The 23,974-nt window shown below is 48.9% G+C and overlaps 1 protein-coding gene across 1 annotated transcript; it reads left to right on the top strand.

Annotated features, from left to right (window-relative positions):
• Nucleotides 1-6,487: 6,487 nt before the first annotated feature.
• LOC102093384 (aquaporin-7) lies at nt 6,488-21,237 on the top strand. Its single transcript, XM_005504621.3, has 7 exons — nt 6,488-6,763; nt 11,101-11,227; nt 14,408-14,534; nt 16,727-16,864; nt 18,012-18,130; nt 19,508-19,725; nt 20,775-21,237. Exons 1-7 carry the CDS (start codon nt 6,657-6,659, stop codon nt 20,926-20,928), a joined length of 990 nt encoding a protein of 329 aa, XP_005504678.1. The 5' UTR covers nt 6,488-6,656; the 3' UTR covers nt 20,929-21,237.
• The last annotated feature ends 2,737 nt before the right edge of the window (nt 21,238-23,974 follow it).

Raw genomic sequence — 23,974 nt, 5'->3', positions numbered from 1 at the left:
GTGAGCTGAACCAAAAGTTGCTCTGCTGTGAAGGTCCTTGCCTGTCTGAGGCCCGCCCAGGGCAGAGCTCAGAGCAGGGACCCATCCTGCAGTAGAGGGGCAGCCAAGACCCATGTATTGAGCTGTTGCACATATAATGGATGATACCATGGCAGTGGGATCTCTGCAATCCAGCTCTTGGCTTTTAGAATGTCCTGAGTTGGAAGGGACCCACAAGGATCATCAAGTCCAACTCCTGTCCCTGCACAGGACAACCCCACAGTTCACACCATGTGTCTGAGGACGTTGTCCAGTCTCTCCTTGAACACTGTCAGGCTTGAAGCCGTGACACATCCCTGGGGAGCCTGTTCCAGTGTCCAGCACCCTCTGGGTGAAGAACCTTTTTCAAATGTCAAACTTGAACCTCCCCTGGCATATTTTCCTGCCATTCCCTTGGGTTCTGTCATTGGTTGCCAGAGACAGGAGATCAGCATCTGACCCTCTTTATCCCCTTGTGAAGAAACTGTAGACTGTGATGAGGTCTCTTCCGAATATTCTCCAGGCTAAACAAACCAAGTGATTTTAGCTGCTCCTCATATGGCTTCCCTTCCAAACCCTCCACCAGCTTCGTAGCCTCTCCTGAACACTCTCCAGTATATTTATCTCCTTTTCTATCCTGTGCTGCCCAGCCCTGCACACGGTGCTCCAGGTGAGGCCACACCAGTGCAGAGCAGAGCGGGACAACCACCTCCCTGCCCGGCTGGCAATGCTGTGCTGGATGAACCCAGGACACAGTAGCCGTCCTGGCTGACAGGACACCCTGTTGGCTCATGTTCAACTTGTCGTCAACCAGAACCCCCAGATCTTTCTGAAGAGCTGCTTTCCAGCATCTTGTCCCACATTCTGTATGTACAGCCAGAGTTGCCGTGTCTCAGGTGCAAAATCCAGCACTTGTCCTTGTTGAACTTCATGCGGTTGGTGATTGCCGAGGTCTACAATTTGTCCAGATCCCTCTGCAGGGCCTCTCTGCCCCTGAGAGTGTTAACAAATCCCCTCAATTTTGTGTCATCAGCAGACTTGCTAAGCAATCACTCAGGTCCTGAGTCTTCTTTATAAAGACATTGAAGAGTGTTAGCTTTCAGCTAGGGTTGAAGGCACCATCTGTGATTTAAAAGCCCTCTGTGCCCCAGGACCTGTTGCTGGCAGCAGGACTCCTGTCTTTATCTGCAGATCTCTAGCTTGCAAGTTGTGGGGATCCTAAATGCTGGGATGCTGAGGTATTCTAATCTAGCTCCTGGAGGAACGGGGCACTTCTAAACTTATTGGATCAGACACATTTGGTGTCCCTCCTTGGCATCAGGCTACCCTACAACAGTACCAGAAGGGTTGGAGGGCAGCTGTCTAAGGAATACGCAGAACAGTTTTCAAAGGGCCTTCATTTGCTCTCCAATGATGAACTGAAAAAGATGTTTTATTAAAACAAGTTTTATTAAAGGGGAGAAGGGTGTGAGTAGAGATTGGGCTGGAACAGACTATTGGGGCAGATAACTGTAATGCAGGCAAGTGGTCTATGGTACATTTTAGTCACTCATCTATGGAAAACACAAACTGATACTGGAGACAGAATACAACAGCCATTTTTGCGGCATTTTGTGTACACAGCCATTGACGGATGCTCCAGTGACTCATTCACATGGCATTTTTCCAGATCTGATAATATCCTGGACTCTGAGCAACTCTCCTAGCTATGCAGATGTTTTTTTTTTTTTCTTCTCAAACATATTTCATGCACCTCTGTGCATAACATAACATTACTGTATGTGTTATTGCCTATTCTAGATCCCTATCCGCTGTTTCTATCCTTTGCTTATGATTGCCTCAGCTTACGATCCTATCAGGTGCTGAAAGCTGAGCAGGACTGATCCAGCAGGATGGGTCAGTGCTTGAAAGGGAAACCTCTGATTAAAGCTGAGTGCTACAGCACGTGGTGACAGCATCTGGGGAGGGGTGTGCTCCTTGAGGACAAAGAGCTGGTTGGGTGGGACTCCGGGCATGGGAGCACCATGTGGTCATCCAAGTCAATCGCCAGCTGATGCTGTAGGACTCTTCCATGGGATTTGCAGTTTTCTTCCAGCTTGTGGGTTGTCAGCAGGCAGGGGGAAATTCACAGGCATTGGGTCTGCATTCTCCAAAGAGCATACCTTCATTCCATGAAACAGATGGGTATTGAGTTAGCTAATATCATAGACTCATAGAATGGTTTGGGTTGCAAGGCACCTTCAAATGTCATCTAGTCCAACCCCCCTGCCAAGAGCCCAGACATCTTCACCCAGATCAGGTTGCTCAGAGCCCCATCCAGCCTGGCTTGGGATGTTTCCATGGATGGAGCATCAACCACCTGTCTGGACAACCTGGGCTGGTGTGTCACCACACTCATTGTAAAAAGTTTCTTCCTTGTATGTAGTCTGAATCTTCCCTCTTTTAGTCTAAAACCATCACCCCTTGTCCTATTGCTACAGGCCCTGCTAAAATGTCTGTCCCCATCTTCTCCTAAGCCCCATTTAATTACTGAATGGCCGCAATAAGGTCTCCCTGGAGCCTTCTCTTCTCTAGACTGAGCAACCCCAACCCTCTCAGCCTGTCCTCACAGCAGAGCTGTTCCAGCCTCTGATCATTTTTGTGGCCTCCTCTGGACCCTCTCCAACAGGCCCATATCTTTACTGTGCTAATATAGACATGTAGACAGAATACCTTAGACTTTGACCCTGAGTTACAGATTAAGGTCAGTCTGTTGAGTACTTAAAGGTGATTATGATTTATTAACCTCCTTTTCTCTGTCTTGATCTTGTTGCCCTGTTAGCCGGTGTGAATCAACAAATGCATGTTATGAACGTGTTTTTTCCTTGGTGACAACAAACTAGAACAAGACATGTTTTTGTCACTGCTAGCTCATATCTTGCTCTGCGCAGAAGCTGATCAGGGCAGGTTGTCTGCCATCAGGATGTTGCCTTCGGCTACAAGGCACTCATGATGGATTATTTTGGCAGTGCTTCCAAACAAGTCAAAGTCTGATACAACAGATCTCCCCTTCCAAAGATTTTGCTGGATCTAAAATGCCACCGAATTGCTGCTCTGTTGTGGGCATTGCAGTAAGTGCTCCGGTGAGCAGAGGGAGCTGTTCCAATGGCTTGACCTGTTGTGCATGTGAAGGACACTGTTACCTGCTCTTCTGACCACTGGCCTCACCAGTGGTGAAGTGGAAGATGAGACATGGATGTCCTTGGCTGTCCTGTGACAGGGAGAGGTCACTATCTGGATTGCACACAGGAGGAGAGAGTAATAAGGAGGTGGATGACTCAGGATGACCCAGGAGCTGATGGCACTTCCAGCACTAAGCTGGGGCAGGTGTTTTAGTAAGGATCATGCAGCACGCTGTGAGCAGTTCCAAACGTATCCTCTGCCTACCCCAAGCTGCTTCTGAACAGGGTGCCTTGGTCATACCCTGTTGATGGGGAACCAGGCAGGGAGGAGAAGTGGATGCTCAGGACTCACACTGGTGAGCAGCAGAGCTGGGAATATATTTTGAGTATTCTAATGTCGTGTCAGGACAACTGAGAAATTCAAGAACATGCTAGTGAAGGCTGCTAGTCTTCTGTTCCTGCAAATGAAATGGTGGACCAACCTATTCCACTGGATACCACAGCCAGCCAGGCAGTGGTCACCGAGACAGGCTGGACCCATGGAGAAGATCCTAGGTGTGATGGGAGAAGAGTGTGTGAACAGAAAAAACATATTCCCCCAGAGTTATTTTACAATCTCCAACAAATCACAGGTCAGGGATCACTTGTGATAAAGAGGTGTCCATGTTTAACGTGGTAGATTTTTACCTTTGTGAATTTGCATAACCATCTTTAGATCCCTTTTTAGCACTGGCAGCATCCTGTGCCAAGAACTTCTAGAGATGCACTGCACAGCTCAGTGCATGTAAAGCAGTTTGAGCTTATTGTGAGGCTGAGCAGTCAAAGCCATGTGAGCAAAGCAACGTATCTCTCAGTAGACCTTATGAACTAGACTGGCTGCTCCTGCAGGTGACATCTCCAGCCAGGCACTTGCTGTGCCTAATGTTGTAGTTTTACACATGTATAAACATTTCAGGTGCAAAAATAGGTGATTTGTAGCTTCACAGACCTGTTGTGATTTGTGTATATGTTGTTTTTGTGGCAGAGCCTTGAGGCTGTGTTGCAATCAGGGGCCCATCATGTCAGGTCCTGTGCACATATCCCATGGGATAGTTCCAGAGAGCTATAACCCGTTCACGTTGGGAGCAAGGGACAGATGCTCTGCTATTCTCATGAGATTATAAATGGATATTCTGACCCCAAGGAGGTTCTCACAAAGTCAAAATTGAGAAGGTGGTACGCAACAGTTACTTCTACATGAGGAAATGGCTGATATGGATGTGTGTGTTTTTCTGTCTATGTAAAAACATAGAGACAGTAAAGGCCAGTGACAATATTTAGTATTTGCCGTGGCTTAGGAACACCTGCAGTGCCAGTAATGATTGATACGTGGTTCCCTGTGCTTAAGGAAATACGCTGCATGTCGCAGCTCTGCTTAAAACGGGCCAATTTGTGAAGCTGCCACTTCTCTCATGCAGGACCTGTGCCAAGAAACTGCATGAGCCAGGAAAACTGAATCTTGTTCAGGTGGCACAAACTGTTGCATTTCCAGCTTCTACAGGTTTCTCTGGGTCAACGGCTTTTCATGTAGGAACTGGTAGGAAAGGAATGACCAGAGAGCCATCCACGTGCACCACACCTGGTCCCTCTTTCTCCCAAAACACCACAAGAGGACAATCACCATGAGGGTGTTGGGCCCTGGCTGATGCTCAAGCAAACCTCCACCCCCACTGAAATGCCTGTGGGGCTCTTTGGGGCCCCAAGAAAGACTGAGCAGCCTCCAAGGGGATTTGCACGCTTGTCTGTAAGGAATCTGTGGCATCTTCTCCCCACTGTGATAGCGGAGCTTATCGGGGGTTTCCTTTGGATGCCTTCACGTCCGCACCCGAGGAAGCCCTCTGGGCTAGGGTGGGCTGTCTCTGAGAAAGCCAAGGCAGCTGCCTGCATCCTGGCCTTTCCCTGCCCTGTGGAGACAGCATGGACAAGTCCCATGCACCTGGCATTGTTTGCCACTGGTGGGAGTCATACCAGCCCCTGGATGGTCTTTGGACACCCCATGGCAGGTGAGACGTAGAACACGATTGTGCGACTGGCAGCTGGGATTTGGGTAATTCGCTGATTATACACAAGGGCAATGATTGGCGTTGCTTTTTGATTCCTCACCCCACAAAATATCCATATCACAGCTCGCAATGAAGATGGTCTGCCTACGGGTTTAGCATTATCTCTTGAAGGGTTAATAGGTGTGGCTTATGTGAGTGGCACTCTCAAACCGTGTGGCTGTGGAGGAGGACTGCAATGACTATTGGCTCAGCATAGTTCCAGTGGCACAGAGGGAACAGGCCAGGTTGTGTTCATGTCATCGTCCGCTGCTCTGGTTTTGCTCTTTGGGACTGTTAACACAGGTTCACGCTTTTTTATTGCTGCTTAGGGGGATGCTGGGCTGGCAGGTGCCACAGACTGTCCTTGATTGGAGCATTTGGAGGCAGGATGAGACAGAGGCACCCTCTATACAAGTGAACTCATGGCCTGAGCTGAGGACACAGCCACACTGTGCTGTCTCTGGAGCATGGTCAGAGGAAGGGAAACGTTCAGATTAGTGTGTTGGCTGCATCAGACTCTGCAACTTCAGGGCTTCATCCAGCTCACCCAGTGTCTTCCCCTCAGCCTGCACTTTTTCCCCTTTAATCTCTCCTTTCAGAGTGCGGGGGTTCACACTCCTCCAGGATAAAGCCTGGCTCCTCTTATCTCCAGGGTGACGATGTCCTTTGAGTCTGGTGGTTTCCCCAGCTTTTGCCTTATCTGTGGATTGAAAGCAGACTGAAGCAGGCGTCTCGAAGCTCGGCGGGGGTGTTTGCACCCACAGTGCCCCCTGCTCTCTACCCAGGTCTGGGGGAGCCCCACATGGGGTCCTGGGGAGGGCAGGGCGATGCTCCCCCACACAGGGCTGTGGTGGCAACCTGGTCCCGGCCAGTTCAGGAGAGTAAGATACTCAGGTGCTCATGAGCCAGGGATGGGGAAGGAGTGGGGGGATGACAGCAACTGGGGAGCTGGCGGGACCTGAGTGGGAATCCCACAGGTACCTCAAGTCTCCTGTGAGACCTGAGGTGCCCTGTGTCTTGGTATCTCTCTAGTTAAATGCCTCACACCTGCACATGGAGGACACTTCCCAGGGCTTCGCCCAGATGGAAGCCAGTGAGGTCCCTCAAGACCCATCATACTTTGCCACATGTAAGACCAACCCAATTCTGTCTGGAAAGACAGAGGAGGGCAGGAGGGGACGGTGGCCCAACATGGGTTGGATAAGTCCCTGGGCAGGGACACCCTCTGCTCTGTTGCCCAACAATGGGGTCAGCGTTGCCCCAGGCGACCCCTTCCAGACAGCCCTGTTCTCCCCCTAATGACCAAGAACCATGTAATTCTCCTCCTGCTGACACCACCGCCTTGCGGATTACCTCCAGCTGAGTGAGATTTAGCAGTCTGGGGCGGGAAGGCACCATGTCCCTGGAGAGCAGAATGGAGGGCTTTAGACCGGAGAAGTACCTCACTGACGTGATACCACATTCCTGCGGCTCTCCCTCTTGCCCCCGCCGCTGGCAGTTACGGTAAGAACTAACAGCTTCAGAGCAAGGGATGATGGTGTGAACTGTTGACCTGAAATGCTGTTGTGGGTGGTGTCTTGTGAACAGAGAGTTGGGTGACAGCGTGGAGACCAAAGCTGCCTGCTGACGGGGGTGTCCATGGCTTGCTCAGTGCCTGCCATTTGTGAAGGAGAAGATAGCCTGTGAGCATTAGATGTGAGACCACGTGGTGTGGGTGCTCTAAGTATGTCAAGTGGGGTCTGTCCTAGACAGCTAAGGTCGTACCAGAGGTGTACTGGTCTTTCTGACCTGGCCTTACTTCCCCTGAAGGGCCCTGGGGATGTCTCAGTGCCATGCTCATTTGGTCCGATGGAGGAGCGAGCTGTCCTCATCCACAGTGAGGAGCTCCTCTGCCGTGCTGTTTGCTCATGCTCCCCTCAGCCTTGGGGAGAAGTTAATGCTCCAACAGCAGGGCTGGAGCTAATGGAGTGGTGACGTTGCAGCTGTTGTTTAGTGCAATTAGGAGATAAATGATCTGGTTGCAGAGATCTGGGTGCAGAGGAAAAGTGTGCACCGTCCAGCTGAGTCAGAAGTGTGACTGTCCCGGAGTCCCGGGGCACTCATCCTTCCCAGGGCTGCTTTGGCAGGACCCAGGAGGGTTGTTCCCCTAGCTATTCAGTGCCATGGGCATCAACACCAGCACAGTGAGCCTTAACTGTGCCAGAATATTCCTCTTCAAACTGTGCTGAAAGTGCACTTGCCTTAGGGAAGAGATGGGCTTGGTTTAGCTGGTGGTTGCTTAATGTGTGGTAGAAAATATGGTAAAATCATGGCAGGGTCAATGTTGAGTGAAGTTTCAACCTGTGAGCAAGTCAGGGTAAACATCAGGAGGCAACGCAAAGCTAAGTGTGAGCAGCTAATCCTCTAACAAAACTTAAAGTAAAACTTTATAGGACCTGTAAAAAACGAGTTAACTCATGAATAAACAAACAGCTTTGAGAATTTGGCTGGAAATTAGAAGAAAGTCTCTAATCTACAGAGCAGCAAGTTCTGGCAACAGGCTTCCAGCAGGAGGCATTGGGGCAAAAAGCACTTTCCCCTGTAATGGAGACAGGCCTGGTCACGAAAGGGATGTGGTGTGGCTGCCTGTGCCGGTAGGGACTGTGTTTGGTGACCCTGGGGATCCTTGTCAGCCCTGCACGTAAGTGAAACCATGCAAGTATGAACAGGTCACACTGGGTAACTGGCAGATCTTTGTGCTCCAGCCCTTGGCTGACTCACATTGTTTGTGCTTGCTTGGGATCACCACATCTGGGCACAGGGAGGAGAGCATCCCAGCTCACCTGGCGGCCGGTACCTCCCGGTGGGTGTGCAGGATGGAGCTGATCTCTCCCTGTCCTGCTGCAGAGGCTGGAGGGAAACAGCATCCAGTGTGACTCACAGGTCCAGCCTCAAATGCTTATTTTAGGTGGGGATGAACTGCACTTTGGGGACGCCTGGTTTTCTCTGCTGATTATAAAGCGGGGGGTAACAGGCTCAGGCTCACTGCTGTCAGAGCAGTGGTGCTCTGCCGCGTGGGACTTACAGGAATATGTTTTTAGTTGTTGTTACACTCCTCGGACGTTGGAAGATCAGTTTTCTTTAATGTATAAAAATGCCTGGAGGAACTCCAAAACTAAAACCTTCTCCCACTAAGTAGCCAAGAGAGGAACCTATCTGAACACTTCTAAGGGGGAAACTGGTGTCTCAGTGCCATCTTGTGGAACGATCTGTGTGAAAATGATGAACAGTGGCAAGAGGCATATGCAGTGATCCCCGATGCCATCCTACAAGCATCCTGGAGTTTTAGGGAATTTGGTGGTATCAAGGATTATTCTGCAAATATTATCACCAAACCAAGGATTTCTATTGCAAACTGGGATTGCCTTTTTCCCAAGAAGACTGCAAATCCATGGGAGTCTGGTGTTCCCAGAAAAAATGTTTTTCAGCCCAGTTTAGAATATGAGATGCTGATAGTTAATACTTGAACACAGGACTCAAAGTCTTTTGGAGACACAGCAGTTTTCTTGCTCGCCCACAGGGGTGGAATAAACTTGAAAGGCTCCCTGACATCTAGAAGTGAAAAACAAAGTTGTAGGTCCCATTGTGGGGAATACTGACCCACTCTCACCTCATCCACATGAGAAAGGCTGTGAGATCTGTAATGCACGCTGAAGCCAGGACCTCAGCTTTACATGTCAGCTGGGAGCTACCACGTGTAGAAGAAACTTGAGGCTCTTGTCAGCACCCCAGCCTGGTGCTCCATGACCTATATTTGTGTACTCCACCAATAAACATTTGCATGGCAGAGAATGAAGTGACCTGAAAAAATTTATCAGCCACTTTTTGTGTGCCACAGTGTGGCTCATAGACTGACAGGACAGAAATCCTTCCAACCTAGAAATAGGTTGGCCAGCAGCTTGATTACCTTCTGTTATGATTAGATAGTCCTTAGTAATCAGTAAATTATTGCATGTTTAATCAGGTGTTCACTGAACGAAGTCGATAGCTAATCTGTTACTGGAGGAGGGCTTAGCCCAGTCCATGAAACCCTTCCCTGCCACAAGATAGACATCCCTTGAGCAGAGATAAGAATTGGCTTCCCAGGTTGTTCCATACAGCTGCTGAGTGTCCCATGTGTGAAAGAAAAGCTCGTGAACTTTTGCCACACAGTAGTGCCAGAGGGACACAACAGCAGGGCAGCGTGTGCAGAGTGTCACCTCCCCATCGGTGACCCCCCCAGGACTGGGCACTGTGTCCCCCCAGAGCCACGCTGAGAAGCTGCAGCTGCTTGAGAGAAAGGTGAAGAAAACTAGCAAAGAACCAGACAAGGCTTGCAGAAGAAGTTCTTGAGTGTTCAGTGGGTTTAGGTTTTTTAGTGATTAAGCAAAGATATTAAAACCTTTTCACACTGGAGATGTAAGAGCAGCTGTTGATCAGGGAGATGAGCAGAGGTAACAGAACAATAGAAACACAGAATCCTTTTGGTTGGAAAGGGCCTTTAAGATAAAAGAGTCCAACCGTTAAGCTAACACTGCGAAGTCCACCACTAAACCACGTTCCTAAGAACCTCATCTACATGTCTTTTAAGCCCCTCCAGGGATGGTGACTCCACCACTTCCCTGGACAGCATGTTCCAGTGTGAGACAACCCTTTCTGTCAAGAAATTTTTCCTAATATTCAATCTAAACTTCCCCTGTGCAACTTGAGTTCTTCTTATTGCTCGTTAATTGGGAGAAAAGACAGGCCCCACCTTGCTATGACCTCCTTTCAGGTAGTTGCAGACAGTGATAAGGTCTCCCCTCAGCCTCCTTTTCTCCAGGATAAACAGCCCCAGTTCCCTCAGCTGCTCCTCATCACACTTGCGCTCCAGACCCCTCACCAGCTCTGTTCCCTTCTCTGAACTCTCTCCAACACCTCAATGTCTTTCTTGTGGTGAGGGGCCCAAAACTGAACACAGGATTTGAGGTGCAGCCTCACCAGTGCTGAGTACAGGGGGACAATCACTGTCCTGGTCCTGCTGGCCACACTATTCCTGACACAAGCCAGGATGCTGTTGGCCTTTTTGGCCACCTGCATACACTGCTGGTTTGTATTCAGCCAAAATGAGCAGATGAATGAGGAATCAGGACAGTGAGGGCTCTGCTCTTGCAGCCAGATGAGATTGAAGGTCAGTGGGAACTATTGCCAAGGGTGGTCTCTCATTGCCCCACAGGAGAGGACAGCCTGGGAGGCTAATGGGGGGTCTCTACACTCATGTAATGGAGCTCTGGGCATGGCTGGAGCAGATATTCAACCTGAAGCAATGCTCAAGGCGTTGTGCACTTCCCATCCGCAGACAGCAGTGCACACCAGCTCCAGGCAGAGCATCCTCACCTCAAACTTGGCATCGGATAGTCCTGCAAAGCACAGGCAAATGGTCCTTATCCCACCGGTTAAAAAAGCAACGGCCACACACCACCAGCCAGTGGGTTACAATGCAGAGCACAGCCAAAATTCCTGTTCAGTGCCTGTCAAAGAGGTTGTGTTGAATGACAGGCTTTAGGAGCACACCAAGACTATTTACAGCTGCACCATCCTGGAGAAAGGCTGCTACTGAGCCAAGGCACAGAGTTTGCCATGCTGCACTAGCAGAGGTATTGCATCCTCACCATATAGTTTTAAAAGGATGGCATGTGTGTGGGAAGACTTTGAAGCTAGCTGCTACTTTATTGGTTTGTTCATCGTTAACCAAATGAATGAAGGTGTCTAGGGGTGAAGGGAGGGTGCCAAGTTTCAAAGGGTAACTTAGCTCAGTGCAACAAAGTGTGCTGCCACAACAGGAGCTCCTGGAGCTACAGGCTGGAGCCAGAGAGCACAATGCTGGAGAAGATTCGGAAGGCGCTCACGATTCGTAGCGTTACCGTCAGGGAGATGCTGGCAGAAGCACTGGGGATGTTCGTCCTCATGGTAAGGAGGAGATGGGCTCAGCTGTGTGTATGTGTGTGTGTGTGTGTGCAGGGAGGGTGGGAGGGTGTTTGCAGCAGCAGCACGTAAGGTCAATGGTTTCTTAGCACATCCTCGGGGTTGCTCAGGAGTTAGTTGCTACTGCTCACCCCTCTGCTCTGATGGGGTGATAGCTTCCCACTGGTAAACCATCTGTCAAAACCCTTCTGGAAGAAAAAGGCAATGTGGAGGGTGGGAGGGGGGTGCTGGGGAATGAGCCGCTGTTTCAGTTCTCTTCTAGCAGAAAGACGAAGAAGAGTCTGGGAATGAAACCGAAAAGCGGTGTCTGGTCAGATGGGGCGACACAACACTTGTGCCAACCCCCTGAGAGATCCTGTGCAGTGAATTGAGGCTTTTCTCCCCAGCATGCCAGAGGTGATGGTGTGGTTTGGGGTCCTACGCAGGTTTGGGGAGCAGACCCTGACTCCTCTACCACTGACAGTCTCTGTCAAGTGACAACAGCATTCATGCATCCTCCACTTAGGGTTGCCAGGGCAATGAACGCCAGTGAAACTCTCCGGAGCCACAACCCACCACTAGAAAACATTATTACTAAGTGTAAAGTACACCAAGATTTTACTTTTGGTTTTCTTATGCTGGCAAATGAATAATGCTTATCCAAATCAAACAGAAACCCACTCCTTGCCCGAGCATAAACAGATCATTTAATGCAGAAGAAGTGAGGTGGTTTTGAGCTCTTCAGCTGCCTCAGAAGTGTTTGGGGAGAGGGTGAGGAAATCTTTGCAGTCAGAATTGGTGACCGGTTGGGGTCAGGTGCTCACCATGTCCAGAGCCTTCATGTGTTGGATCAAAATAACAAAAAGGTCCAGCAAGTGTCTGTGCCAACTTAATACACCTGGACTTGGCTTGCAGGTGCTTCTGGACTGAGAGGGACTCTTTGGACTAGACAGAGGCTGGCACAGAAAGGCCAAATCCAAATAACTCATACTTGGAGATATGCACAAGAGAAAGATTGTGTAAGGATGGGGACCTTTTGACACAGCTGTCCATACAGAAAAATGTGCTTATTTACAAGGGCAATAACTGCATGTGTAAAGGATGCTTGTTTTTTATCACACCTGGTTGCACACCTAGCTCCTTGAATTTCACTCATACTACAGAGTTTTGGTCTCACTGGAAGTCAGAGTACATACAGCTGTGACTTCAGCAAGAGCTGAGCAAAACGTTTTCCTTTTCCATCCCCTTTGCGTTTTGGTGGTAGAAGTTCCCAGATGATAAAGAACAAGTTCAGGGTTGTCCTGCCAGGGCTGTCTCTGGGATGCAGCATGGGAAGGAGATTTTTCTCTGTATTCTGACAATTTAAGGCAGATTTTGGAGCCTGCATCTCATGTTGGCTCTTCCCTCACTGATCCCCATGAAGGAATCGAGTAGGAGGAGGAACACTGGGGATCATCCCCCGTCAAGAGCTGGCTACAAACAGCATCCAGCATCCAAATGTAGCATCCAGCTCTTCAGCAGCCCTCTGTCCCTCAGTGCAACTGGGAATGTGCTGGAAGCATCTCCAGGACACCTGGATGGTAGCACTCAGCCAGGGCCTCTTGCTTTAGTGGGCAAGCAGTGTTCATAGAGGAGGGAACCAGGCAGCAGGAGTAAACAGCAAAAGGAGCAGGGAGGTAGGAAAAAACCAACCAACCAAACCAACCAACAAACACCACAACTATTCTGGGGCTCTGTGGATAGAGCAAAAGACCAGAGGTTTGGATCTGTGCTAAAAAATAGTCACTCTGGCCTGTTTTGTGTTTTTTTTTTTTTCAGGATAACACTGTTTGGCTTTAACAGCCATGTCCCCTGACCTGCACCCCTCTGTGCTTGCTGCTGTTCTGCAAAACCTGTGCTTTATATGTTTCGCTTCTCCTGGATGTGGCTTTGGAAAAGCTCAGAGATGAGCAGGCAGAGTTGTTTAAGAGCTTTGCAGATACTGGGGGACATCCCAGACACTGGATTTTGGGGCTTTTTCTGTGGCAGATGGAGGGAAGATCCCACACTGTGGAGGCTGTAGCTCCAGGCAGAGCACAGCGAGTGGTCTGTATATGTGAGAGATAAGAACAGTGTCTCTGGAGAACAGGGGATTTTGGTGATGTCTGAAAGGGAAGAGGGAGAGCAGACACGAGATAAAAGTTGGATCCAGGCAGAGCAGCCAGTAAAGATCTGAGTCAAAACAGGACAGGCCAGAGCCTACTTAGTTGCTGGAGAACATACTGACTTTCTTGTCCTGGAGAGGCATGTCACCCTGGATAAACATCAGCATAGTCCACGGAGCGGGATCCGCTCTCCAAGCCCTAAGCAGTTTGCAAGGCAGAGACCTGAAGAGAAGCTTTGTCCTTCTCCAGATTTCAGTGTAAATCTGTGCAAAGAACTGATTTTTCCACCCTCTGACCACATTAAAAGAGTGAAATAAAATTTACTCTCAGGCCAGAGCAATTTCTTGGGTATGACTTTTCCTGATGGAGAGTATTTACTTTCCTTTTTATTTTTTATTTTTTTTTTTCCAGTTTCCCTTTAGTCACTAAAAAAATATTGACACTTTGACTGTTTATATACTGGAAGTATATGTGTTGAAAGGAAAATTCAAACCAGAATTTCCCTCCTTGTTTTTCACTGGAATAATTGACCAAAATTAGAGTGCAGTTTTCCAAATAGCTGTGTGCTGCCCAAACTATGTTTTTAGTCAATAAATTGCACACCAGGAAAGGAAAGATGGCAAGAATTTGCCCACCCTCCTTCTACCCAGCTCGGGCACCATCTCCAGAGGGTCTGTGGTGATGCTCCCCTGGCTCATGTCCCTGGCTCCAGGCACAGACACCCTTATTGTGGCTGTGTGAGGAATCCCAATTGAGCCTGGGACCTTGATGTGTGTGTCTGGGGTTTGTATACTCTTACTGAACCATGAGTAGAGTGCTGGTTTTGGTGTGATGGGCACTGAGGAGGAATAACCCTGGCACTGCTTCAGTTTTTGCAGGGTGGGGTGATTCTTTCTTCATCTCCTGACCATGGGCACCTTAGAGTATTCCTGTCTTTGGGAGTTTATTATTATTGCGGAAAAAGTGGCAAGGATGCTCCATCCATCACAGCAATAACACTACTTTTAACACCCCTTTCTCTCTTTGTTTTTCCATGCACTAGGTCTTTGGCTTGTCTACTGTGGCACAAGTGGTATTAGGAAATGGAAACTACGGGCAGCAACTGAGCATCAATTTAGGATTTGGCATTGGTGTTACTCTGGGCATCCATGCATCTGGAGGAATCTCCGGTGAGCAGGACACGCGAGCATAGGACATCTCTCTGTCACATAAAGGACACGTGTGTTGGGAGCAGCAGGAGTGGGTGGTGGAGGGGCGGGTGATTGATAGGATGGCAGTGCCCCCACTGGAAGAAAAGGCAGTCCTTGGGTCTCCATGCAAGAAGAGCAGAGCAGGTGTGGTGACTGTAACCAGGAATCAGCCAAGTTTGCAGGTCTGAGGTCAAATTAAGGAGTTGTGATGGTACAGCAAAGTCAGAAGAAGCAGGGGACAAGGCAGGCACGGTGCACCTACAGTATGTTGACCCCAAAAGCATTTTCTGAGCAGGGAAAAGGGCAAGCAGGACAGGGAGAGAAGTGGAGGTTCGTCCATCCCCTCTTGTTGTGGAGCCAGGTTTCAGCAGCGTCCCTGTTAGGTACTTGGCTTATGTCATCATGGCCCAAGGAGACAAGCAGCTCTGAAAACACCCTGCCAAGATGACCCACAGGCAAGTAAATAATTTATTGTAAATGAGAGCTAACTGCTGATGTTGCAACAAGGAATGATATGCAAATTTTCTCCTTATGATCCACGCCCATGTGCACGTGCCCCGTGTGAACTCAGGAGGTGGTGTTTCAAGGCCACGGGGTGGTGTCACATGACAAAGCATTACCTTTGCCTTGTGCAATTTCTGCCTTCATTTGCACCAAGAGAGGAGATTAAGGGCTCTAGTGGGCAGAAAATTAAGGGAAGTGCTTGCTCTTGAATTATTGGAGCAAGAAGATGTCGAAGGCTGGTTTGGAAAGGAAAAATTTTCCATGCAAGCAGTCTGCTCTTGGTCTCCCTGTCCTTTTGGAGCTGGTAGAGACAGCCAGGGGAAAGTTGGCAGAGGAGAGTAGGTCCCTGCAGTCCCGGTTGACGTTTGAGATGAAGCTGATCTGCTGAGGGTTGAGAGGTGGGAGGAAGGGTCTCAGGTCAGCCAGCCACAGGCTGGCTCTGGAGCAAGCTTCAGGGCCTTCTGGCATTTTGATTTGGCCTGATTCGTGTCACAAGATGTTCCTTGTGATCTCTGAAATGGCTGGTCATGCCTGCAAAGGACCAAATGATTGAAGAAAAAAGCATCTTCCTCCATTTCAGTTGTGGTTGTGGAACTGTAGCAGGTGGTACATGCACTTTCAGTTCACCCTGTCCTGTACTTGGATGAGGAGGTGTGTGCCTGGCTCTTACTCCTTGCTGAATATGGAGTAGGAGAAGTCCGCTAAGGCTGGAGCTTTTACTAACTCTCCAAGTTTACACCTACTGGGTAGGAAAAAGCAAACATTTCCCTTGAATTTGTGGGGAGAAAAGGCTTGGAGAACAAATGTAGTTTCCAATGAGGGCACTAAACCTGGATCCAATTAGTCTTTCTCCAAAAGCACCAACCTCCTCCACAGAAAGCGTCCCCTCAAAACAGGGAAAACTGGTCTTCCACTCTATGAAAGGCACATACTAAAAGATGTAAGGAAACGCAGTCCAAGATTACAAACTCTGCAAGGGAAGGGCTGTCTGTTCCACACTAGTGGAAGCAACCATGGTCTGGGACAGATCGACCATCCCAGTAACCCCATGTCAGCGCTGCGATATCAAAGAGGTGATCCGAGTCCCTGCTGACAGCCCTGTATAGGATTTGCTTTGCAGACATGAAGATACGGGGCATTAGTGGTTGATTTTGCAGTTTGTTTCCACAGCATCTCCCTAGCAGATGTACTAAGGGCCTACAGCTTCCATGAGCTGGGGCACTCAGCTGTGCCAGAGTCAGCCCCACCTTGTCTACCATAAGTTTTCAGAAGGCCTTGAGATCGTTTGGGATAAGATTTGCCTCATCTGCCTGTAGCTATATAAAAGGTGGGTGATGAGTACAAGTTCTGGGCTCCCTGTAAGCTGAATAGAGAGAAGCTGAAACTCATGCTGTGGCAAGAGAGGTGTCTCAGACAGGTGAGATGACCCACTCTCTGGAGGCATCCTGTGGTCCACAGAGACTAAAGCAGAGGTTGTGTAATTTTTCAAGGACTAAAGCTAGGAGCTCTCTGGCCACAGGGAGAAGGGGTCAGCAGGAGGGAGACCCTGACCTGGGAGAGTCTTGATGTTCTGGAGCAAGGTTTGGCTGGTCACTGTGGGGCGTGGGGCATGCTTCAAAACAGCTGGATCAGGACTGAGTCCACTTTGTTTTGCTGTGATTTTGCAGGAGCTCATCTGAATGCTGCCATCACCCTCACACACTGCATTTTAGGAAACCTCCCCTGGAGAAAGTTACCAGCTTATGTGATCGGCCAGTGCCTGGGCTCCTTTGTGGCATCAGCCACTGTCTTTGCCATGTACTACGGTATGGTTGTGTCTTTATCATGGGCATTGCTGTGGGCACCATTTCAGTCTTAACTTACAGTACTGCAAAAATGTTTCCTTTCACAGTATTGAGCATGATGTCTGGGTGAGGAGGGCGAGCTCCTGGTTTGTGGGACAGGCCTTTATAGCTCACGGCCAGAGCAGGGCCCAGGTATCTGTGGGAAGGAGGTGCAGTTCCTGGAGAACACACCTGCTTTGCTCAGGCCATTCCCACTGCCACAACCTGTCCTCAACTCAAAGCCAGTAGCTGCATTTTGTCAGCGTTTTGTTTCCAGGGTCTGCAAGGGCTTGAGTAAGATGGACTACCATGTATTAGGTACAGCTGGGGATATGGAGGACTCTGCTGGTCTGTGGAAAGCAGGACAGCAGTTATTTTTTCATCTGTGGTTTTGACTTGCGGTCAGAGGACCCACCACTCACTGGCTCCAGCATGTCTCAGCCCCCGAGGGGCAGAGGGATGAGGCCTCCAGTGCACACAGTGCACCCAGCAGGGACAGGGGGCTGGTAGACACAAAGAAGCAACTGCAGACCACAGTCTGCAGGTAACAGTTATGGGTGAGATTGTGCCCTGTGAGGGGTGTGTCGCCTCCGTCATATCTCCCATTGCTTCTTTTCCCCTTGGTGTCCATGCTGGCTGCAATGGGCAGACTTGTGTAGAGGCCATGTGGGATGAACTCTGTGCCAAGGGCAACGAAGCTGGTGAGGGGTCTGGAGCACAAGTCTGATGAAGGGGGCTGCTGAGCCTGGAGAAAAAGAGGCTGTGGGGAGACCTTATCACTGTCTACAACTGCCTGAAAGGAGGTTATAGCATGGAGGGGTTGGTCTCTTTTCTCAAGTAACAAGTGATAGGACAAAAGGAAATGGCCTCAAGTTGTGCCAGGGGAGGTGTAGATTGGATATTAGGAAAAACTTCCCAGAAAGGGTTGTCAGGCATTGGAACAGGCTGCCCAGGGAAGTGGTGGAGTCACCATCCCTGGAGGTGTTTAAAAGACATGTAGATGTGACGCTTAGTGACATGGTGGAGAGGTGGACTTGGCCGTGTTGAGTTAATGATTAGACTCAATAATCTTAAAGTTAATTTCCCAACCAAAATGATTTTGTGATTCTGTAATTCCCATTTCTCCTAGATGCTCTGTATGACTATACCCAGGGGAACTTTACGGTGACAGGACCAAATGCCACAGCATCGATCTTCTCCACTTACCCTGCTCCCTATATGTCCGTGCTTGGGGGCTTCTTCTCAGAGGTCAGTGGGGACATCTATGGGGAAGGTGGGTGGTAACAGGCACTAGTGCTGGTCTGCTGCAGGGCACTCAGCACTACATATGCAGATAGAATCACAACCTCTCCTCCATGGAGCCCACTGCCCAGCCAGGTGCCTGACAGGTAGGATCCAAGGCACCTTGGTGGCTGAGCAAGCCCAAAGGGTAATGCCTGTAGGCTCCTCCACAGCTTGGTGCAAGTGCCCTCCAGGTACCTTCCCTTGAACACAGCTCACACAGCAGGCAGTGAGAAGCTGAGCTATGTCATGAACCATCTCTGCTGGGTTCTGGACACTTTCTCTGAGCTGTTCTTTTTGGATCCTACACCCACTCCACACTCCCAGGCAGCTCTGCTGGCTGCTCCTCACTGGCACAGAGTGCCTGCAAGTACCTTCATGTGAACACAGCCTGTGTGGATTGAACCTCTGGGGTTTGAACAATTCAGTTTAGACTGTGTACTGTTGATTCTCAGAATATAACAAACTTCCAGATGCCCAGAAATAGGAAGGGGAAGCCTCAGGGGATGTGGAGCACTGGGACACTGGAGAAGGAGGATTCCCTGTCCATTCAAATCAGAGGAAGCCTGCGCTTTTGTTTCTGACCTGACAAAACTCTTGCCTGGGCATGATGAGGAGGCTGGTGGGAGCTGGAGAGCCTACAGATGGGGACCTGATCACTTGGCCTCCTATGGAGCATGCAGAGACCTTGCTGCACGAGGAAGAAAATGACAATTACAGCACATTGCCAAGAGCTGCAGAGTTTCTGCTTTTGCTGCCATCTCTGCAAGCAGGTCAGGGCTCTCCAGCTGCATTTTCTGAAGCAGAAAGAGACAGCAGTCATCACTTCTGTTCAAACCACTGTTCCTGATGTCTTGGGCACTGCTGATCTACAAATGTCAGCTACTTACGGTCACAGATTGGAGATTCAGCTTTCCAGAGGAGCATCTGATATCTGCTTTGAGTCCTGAAAGGGTTTATGCAACAAAGGGCTGTATAAAAAGTCACTCCCTCTAGGGAGGCTCAGATTTGTCTCCTTAGCAGTTCGTTACAGCTCTGCCTCTGTTAGACAAAATGTACTTAAAATAACCCATGTCCCCATCTGAAAGTTCAGGGAGATTACAGTGCTGAGAAGTTCACATCAGTCCCAGAGCATTTTTGGTGATGAGGTGGAGACATTTATGCTGGGAAATGAGTTTAGACTTTTCTTCAGTACACCTATGAGGAGGGAATAACATTAGGGTCCTCCCTGACTTGATCAGACTATGAATCCCACCTGCTCTCCCATTCTGGGAAGTGTCTTTCCTCTCTGCTGAGTGGGACCCTTCAGTCTCCTGACTTGTTCTCTCTTTCCTGCTCCTGCAGTTTGTGGCGACAGCGATGCTGCTCCTGGGCATTCTGGTCATCCACGATGAGAAGAACAACGAAGCCTTGAAAGGCACACAGGCCTTGCTCACGGGTCTCCTGGTCGTAGGCATTGGCTTGGGGATGGGGATGAACACCGGCTACGCCCTAAACCCCTCCCGGGACCTGCCCCCCAGGATCTTCACAGCGATTGCTGGCTGGGGAATTGAAGTCTTCACGTGAGTGAGCCGTTTTGGTTTTAGACTTCCCTGCTCACAAGGAGAGGTGATAAACCCAGGATACCATGGTCATGAAGCCTTTTCCATTGGACCTAGTGATGCTATTGTTGCACAGTGCATTCTCCATTTTCAGAGAGCAAAGGCTGTGCGTGGAGTAGCCCCATGCATTGTGTACACATAATTTGGTGTGCACTAATTCTCCAGCATGGGATTTGGTCTTGACATTGTGATACCTCAATTTGTCCACCAAATTGGCTGCCTGTTAGCTTGAAGTTATTGAGGTGACCACAGAGCGATTTAGCTCAGCTGAAAGCAGGTGCTTACAGCTGGGTTGCTGAATAGCTCTCCTAAATTTAGATGTTTGAAACCGGAGGTGAAACCCTACCCTCCCCTATCTGGTAAGATGGCCCCTACTACAGGTTTTCCCATTGGATATTAGGAAAAAATTCTCTATGGAAAGGGTTGTCAGGCATTGGAACAGGCTGCCCAGGGACATGGTGGAGTCACCATCCCTGGACATGTTCAAAAGGCATTTAGATGAGGTTCTTAGGGACATGGTTTAGTGACAGAGTTAGGTTATGGTTAGACTTGATGATCCTGAGGGTCACTTCCAGCTGAAATGATTCAATGATTCTATGGTGAGTGCATTAGCAGAGCCTCCTGTCCCAGCTGCCCATTTTAATTAAATTTCCAGAAAATACCTTTGAGGGCTTGATAAAGGAGGTGCAGATCTATTTGAAGTGGGGAGGGAAGAGAGGATGGGGGGTGTGTGTGTGTGTATCTGACACTCATGCTCATCAAGATCACACAATTCCTGCAGAACATGAAACCAGCAGGCAGTGCTGAGCCACTTCCCAGGACGATGGGGAAAGTGACCCCCCCCCCCCCCCCCGCAGTTAGGCTGGTGGGTAGAGAATTTGCCTAAGCCCAGTATCTGAAGCGGGATTAGACACCTCTGCTCACACAGATCACTCCTGCAGACTCACCATGTACCAGCAGCACAGCGGTTCATCTGCCTCACCAGCTGCCTCTCCCGTGTTTCATTTTAGGGCTGGACATTACTGGTGGTGGGTCCCACTCACAGCTCCGTTAGTAGGAAGTCTTTTTGGTGTTCTCATCTACAAAATCTTCGTTGATTTTCACAACAAACCTGTCCTGGAAAGTGGAAATGAGAAAGGAGTCATGGAGTCTTCCACGCTTTGACACCTCCAAGGGGAAGGCCTGACAGCAAAGTGTGCATGGACATATGGATTGATAGCCAAGGGGTACACAAGGGGATAAGGACATGTGCAATGGTGGTGCTGGAGAACACTGTTTTTCCACCATGCAGGTGGAAAAATGAGACACATTTTCAATAAACCTACTCTGCTTAACCAGACAAACTGGGTCTCTGAGACACTGGGCAGACCTGGGTAGGGCTACACCTCTCTGTGACCAAATAAATTACTCATCTCCTTGTGTAAAAATCTACCAAAAAATAGTCACTCTGGGGAAAAGCAAAGTACAGCTGCAGGACTCCAGATACCTGTCCATCCTTTGCAATCAAAATACAAGATCCAGTAGGGCTGAAATAAGACTTAGTCAGGAGAGCGTGAGTAAAAACCAGGGAACACTTACACAGTGGCAGAAGTAATTAATGAAATAAATTTTGACATGGAATAAAAGGCAGGTATGACAGTGGATGGATCAGAGGCCTAGACTTGCTTCCATTTGCTAATCTGCAACCCTAACAAACACCCAGTTTGGTGGAGCACAAAGAAGAGCAAGGACAGTCTGAAACAGAAACCTGAACTCGATTTTTGTGTGTGTGCTTGGTTTTGATTTTTTTAAATTTATTTTTATTTTGCTCTAGACATTTGGGAAGCTCTAGCAAATTACTAAACTGAATTACCAGGTCTCCCGAATCCTGGTACTGATGTGAATGGACTCAGACTTTATGGTGGCACCTACAAACACTTAAACAAATAAAACATGAAGCCTTTTCTCCACTCTAAATGCATGAGAACCATGGGAAGAGGTTTCCCTGCTCTGCAGTAAACCTTCCACCTCCATCTGAATGAGAAAGTGGGTCTGCAACAGATTTACAAGTTTGAGGCATCATCAGATTAAAAGTAAAACAGTATGAGAAGCTGCCTGTCCCCAGGGTGGGTGACAAGAACCTTAACTCTTCTAGAAAGTGCTAAAGGAGTACGGTGTGTATGTTAAGCATGTGATTGCAGTCCCAGGGGTGGGTACCATGAACACACAACACAGATCTTGAAGGGTAGGACATGACAGCACATCACTACTACACAAAATTCCAGAAAATGGCATTTATTTGCTTTAATGATCATTCATGTCTTCTATTAAAAGGATTACTAAGGTATTATTGTGGGGTGGGGTGGTGGGTACATCTTCTCTTCCTCATGAGACCTGGCCTGAAATGAGTAGAGAAGCTTCAGCAGATCTTCACAAGGCACAAGACACACATCAGCTTGAGAGGGCCAAAAAGCACCCCAAAAGTGACTTAAATACAGGTTCGGATATCAGCTGAGGAAAATTATTTAAGGGGCAGCAACTAATACAACAGGCGGTCCACAGTGTGCATGCACATGGCTTCACTCAAAACAATGCTGGAGCCGTCCCCCAGTCTCAGAGGAATACACACTTGCCTAAACACGGTGCGGAATTATTTTTAAAGAGATACACATACTCGTAGTGAGTACGGAAAGTGTACACTCGCGATTCCGTGAGGGTAAATATATAATACACCTGCAATCCTGCGAGAGTTAATTTACTTACACGTGCCCAAGTGTGCACGGAATCCTACATGTGCTTATGTGGAAGCACAGGAGGAAAATACGCTCACCATTGTGCGAGGGGCTCTCGGCGGCCACTCGCGATTGTGCGAGGAAATAATTTATACATGTGCTGGTATTGGGCACGGAAAGTTACACATGCAAGTGTGCACGGAAGGAAAATACACTCGCGATTGTGCAAGGAAATAATTTAAAGTACGCATGCAAATGTGCACGGAAAGTTACACGTGCATACATGCACGGGAGGAAAATACACCCGCGATTCTGCGAGGATTAATTTTACACGCTGTCCTGGTTTTGCCAAAAACAAGTTTCTCTTTTAGTGAATTTGCCTGCCTTCATATTAACTGCATTTTCCTGGAGCACCAGACACATGTTTTGGTAAACCTAGCAATGGAATGCAAACTTATTGATAAGCACAGATGGACATCTCGCGAGAGGGGCGACGAGAAACAAGTGAGCAAGAAACTGACTAACTGTGTATAACATTCCATTCACGTGAATACTTCATATAAAAGTGGGAGATCACGAGGATCTCGTCCCTTTTCCCTTATGGCCGACATTAGGAGACGACATTGCTAGTCAGCCCTGCAAACTGAGGCCTAGTGAGAGACTGAATCCAGCTCCTATTGGCTGCGGAGTCTAATCCAGGACTTTGGTTGCCGGCTCTGCAGTTGCTGAGACTTTCAACATTGGTTTTGTATATTTTGTATTATTTTCTCTATTCTTATTAGTAGCATTAGTAAAACATCTTTAATTTTTTCCAACTCTCTTCTCTCAGTCCTTCTTTCCTCCCAATCGCCTCTCCTTAGTGGAAAGGGGGGAGAGGGAGGGGCAAAGAGAAAGGGGGGTGTGGGGGGGGAAGAGGGGGTTAACAATACATCTGCCAGGGTTTTATTGTCACCCCGCAATCTTAACCCTCGACACATGCGCTCATATGGAGCACAGAAAATTATACGTGCATATGTGCACGAAAAGTATAAATATACTCGCAATCCTGTGAGAAGTTTTACTTACACACGTGTCGGCAAGGCAAGCGGAGTCCCTATCCCGGGGAGGGGGCTTTCGGCGGCAGCATCTTGCTCGTGCTCCGAGAGACCCACACAATGGGCGGAGTCTCGACGAGAATCCCGTTTTTATCTGATCAGATATGACTGTAGGCACTCTAGAAGCTTCTCTGCACTCCCACACTGGCTGTGGGTGCCCCTGAAGCCTCCCAAAAACATCCCACACCCTGGGCTTAGGCGCCCAGCGGCTCAGTGGCGCCTCGGCACTCCCTTCTAATGGCCCTGGCCAGGGTGCTCTGGGGCCAAACAAAAGAAGCTGTTAGCCTCAAGTAGCCGGGAGAGAGGGAGATGTGTCCACTCCTCCATACTGAAGGAGGGAGGGGGAGAGATGGGGCAGAGAGGGGGGTTGCATTCTGCCACACCATTGTTGTGCATCTGCTCCCA

Source organism: Columba livia, chromosome Z (genome assembly GCF_036013475.1).
Source record: "Columba livia isolate bColLiv1 breed racing homer chromosome Z, bColLiv1.pat.W.v2, whole genome shotgun sequence".
NCBI lineage: Eukaryota > Metazoa > Chordata > Aves > Columbiformes > Columbidae > Columba > Columba livia.
This window is presented reverse-complemented; position numbering and strand designations above follow the sequence as displayed.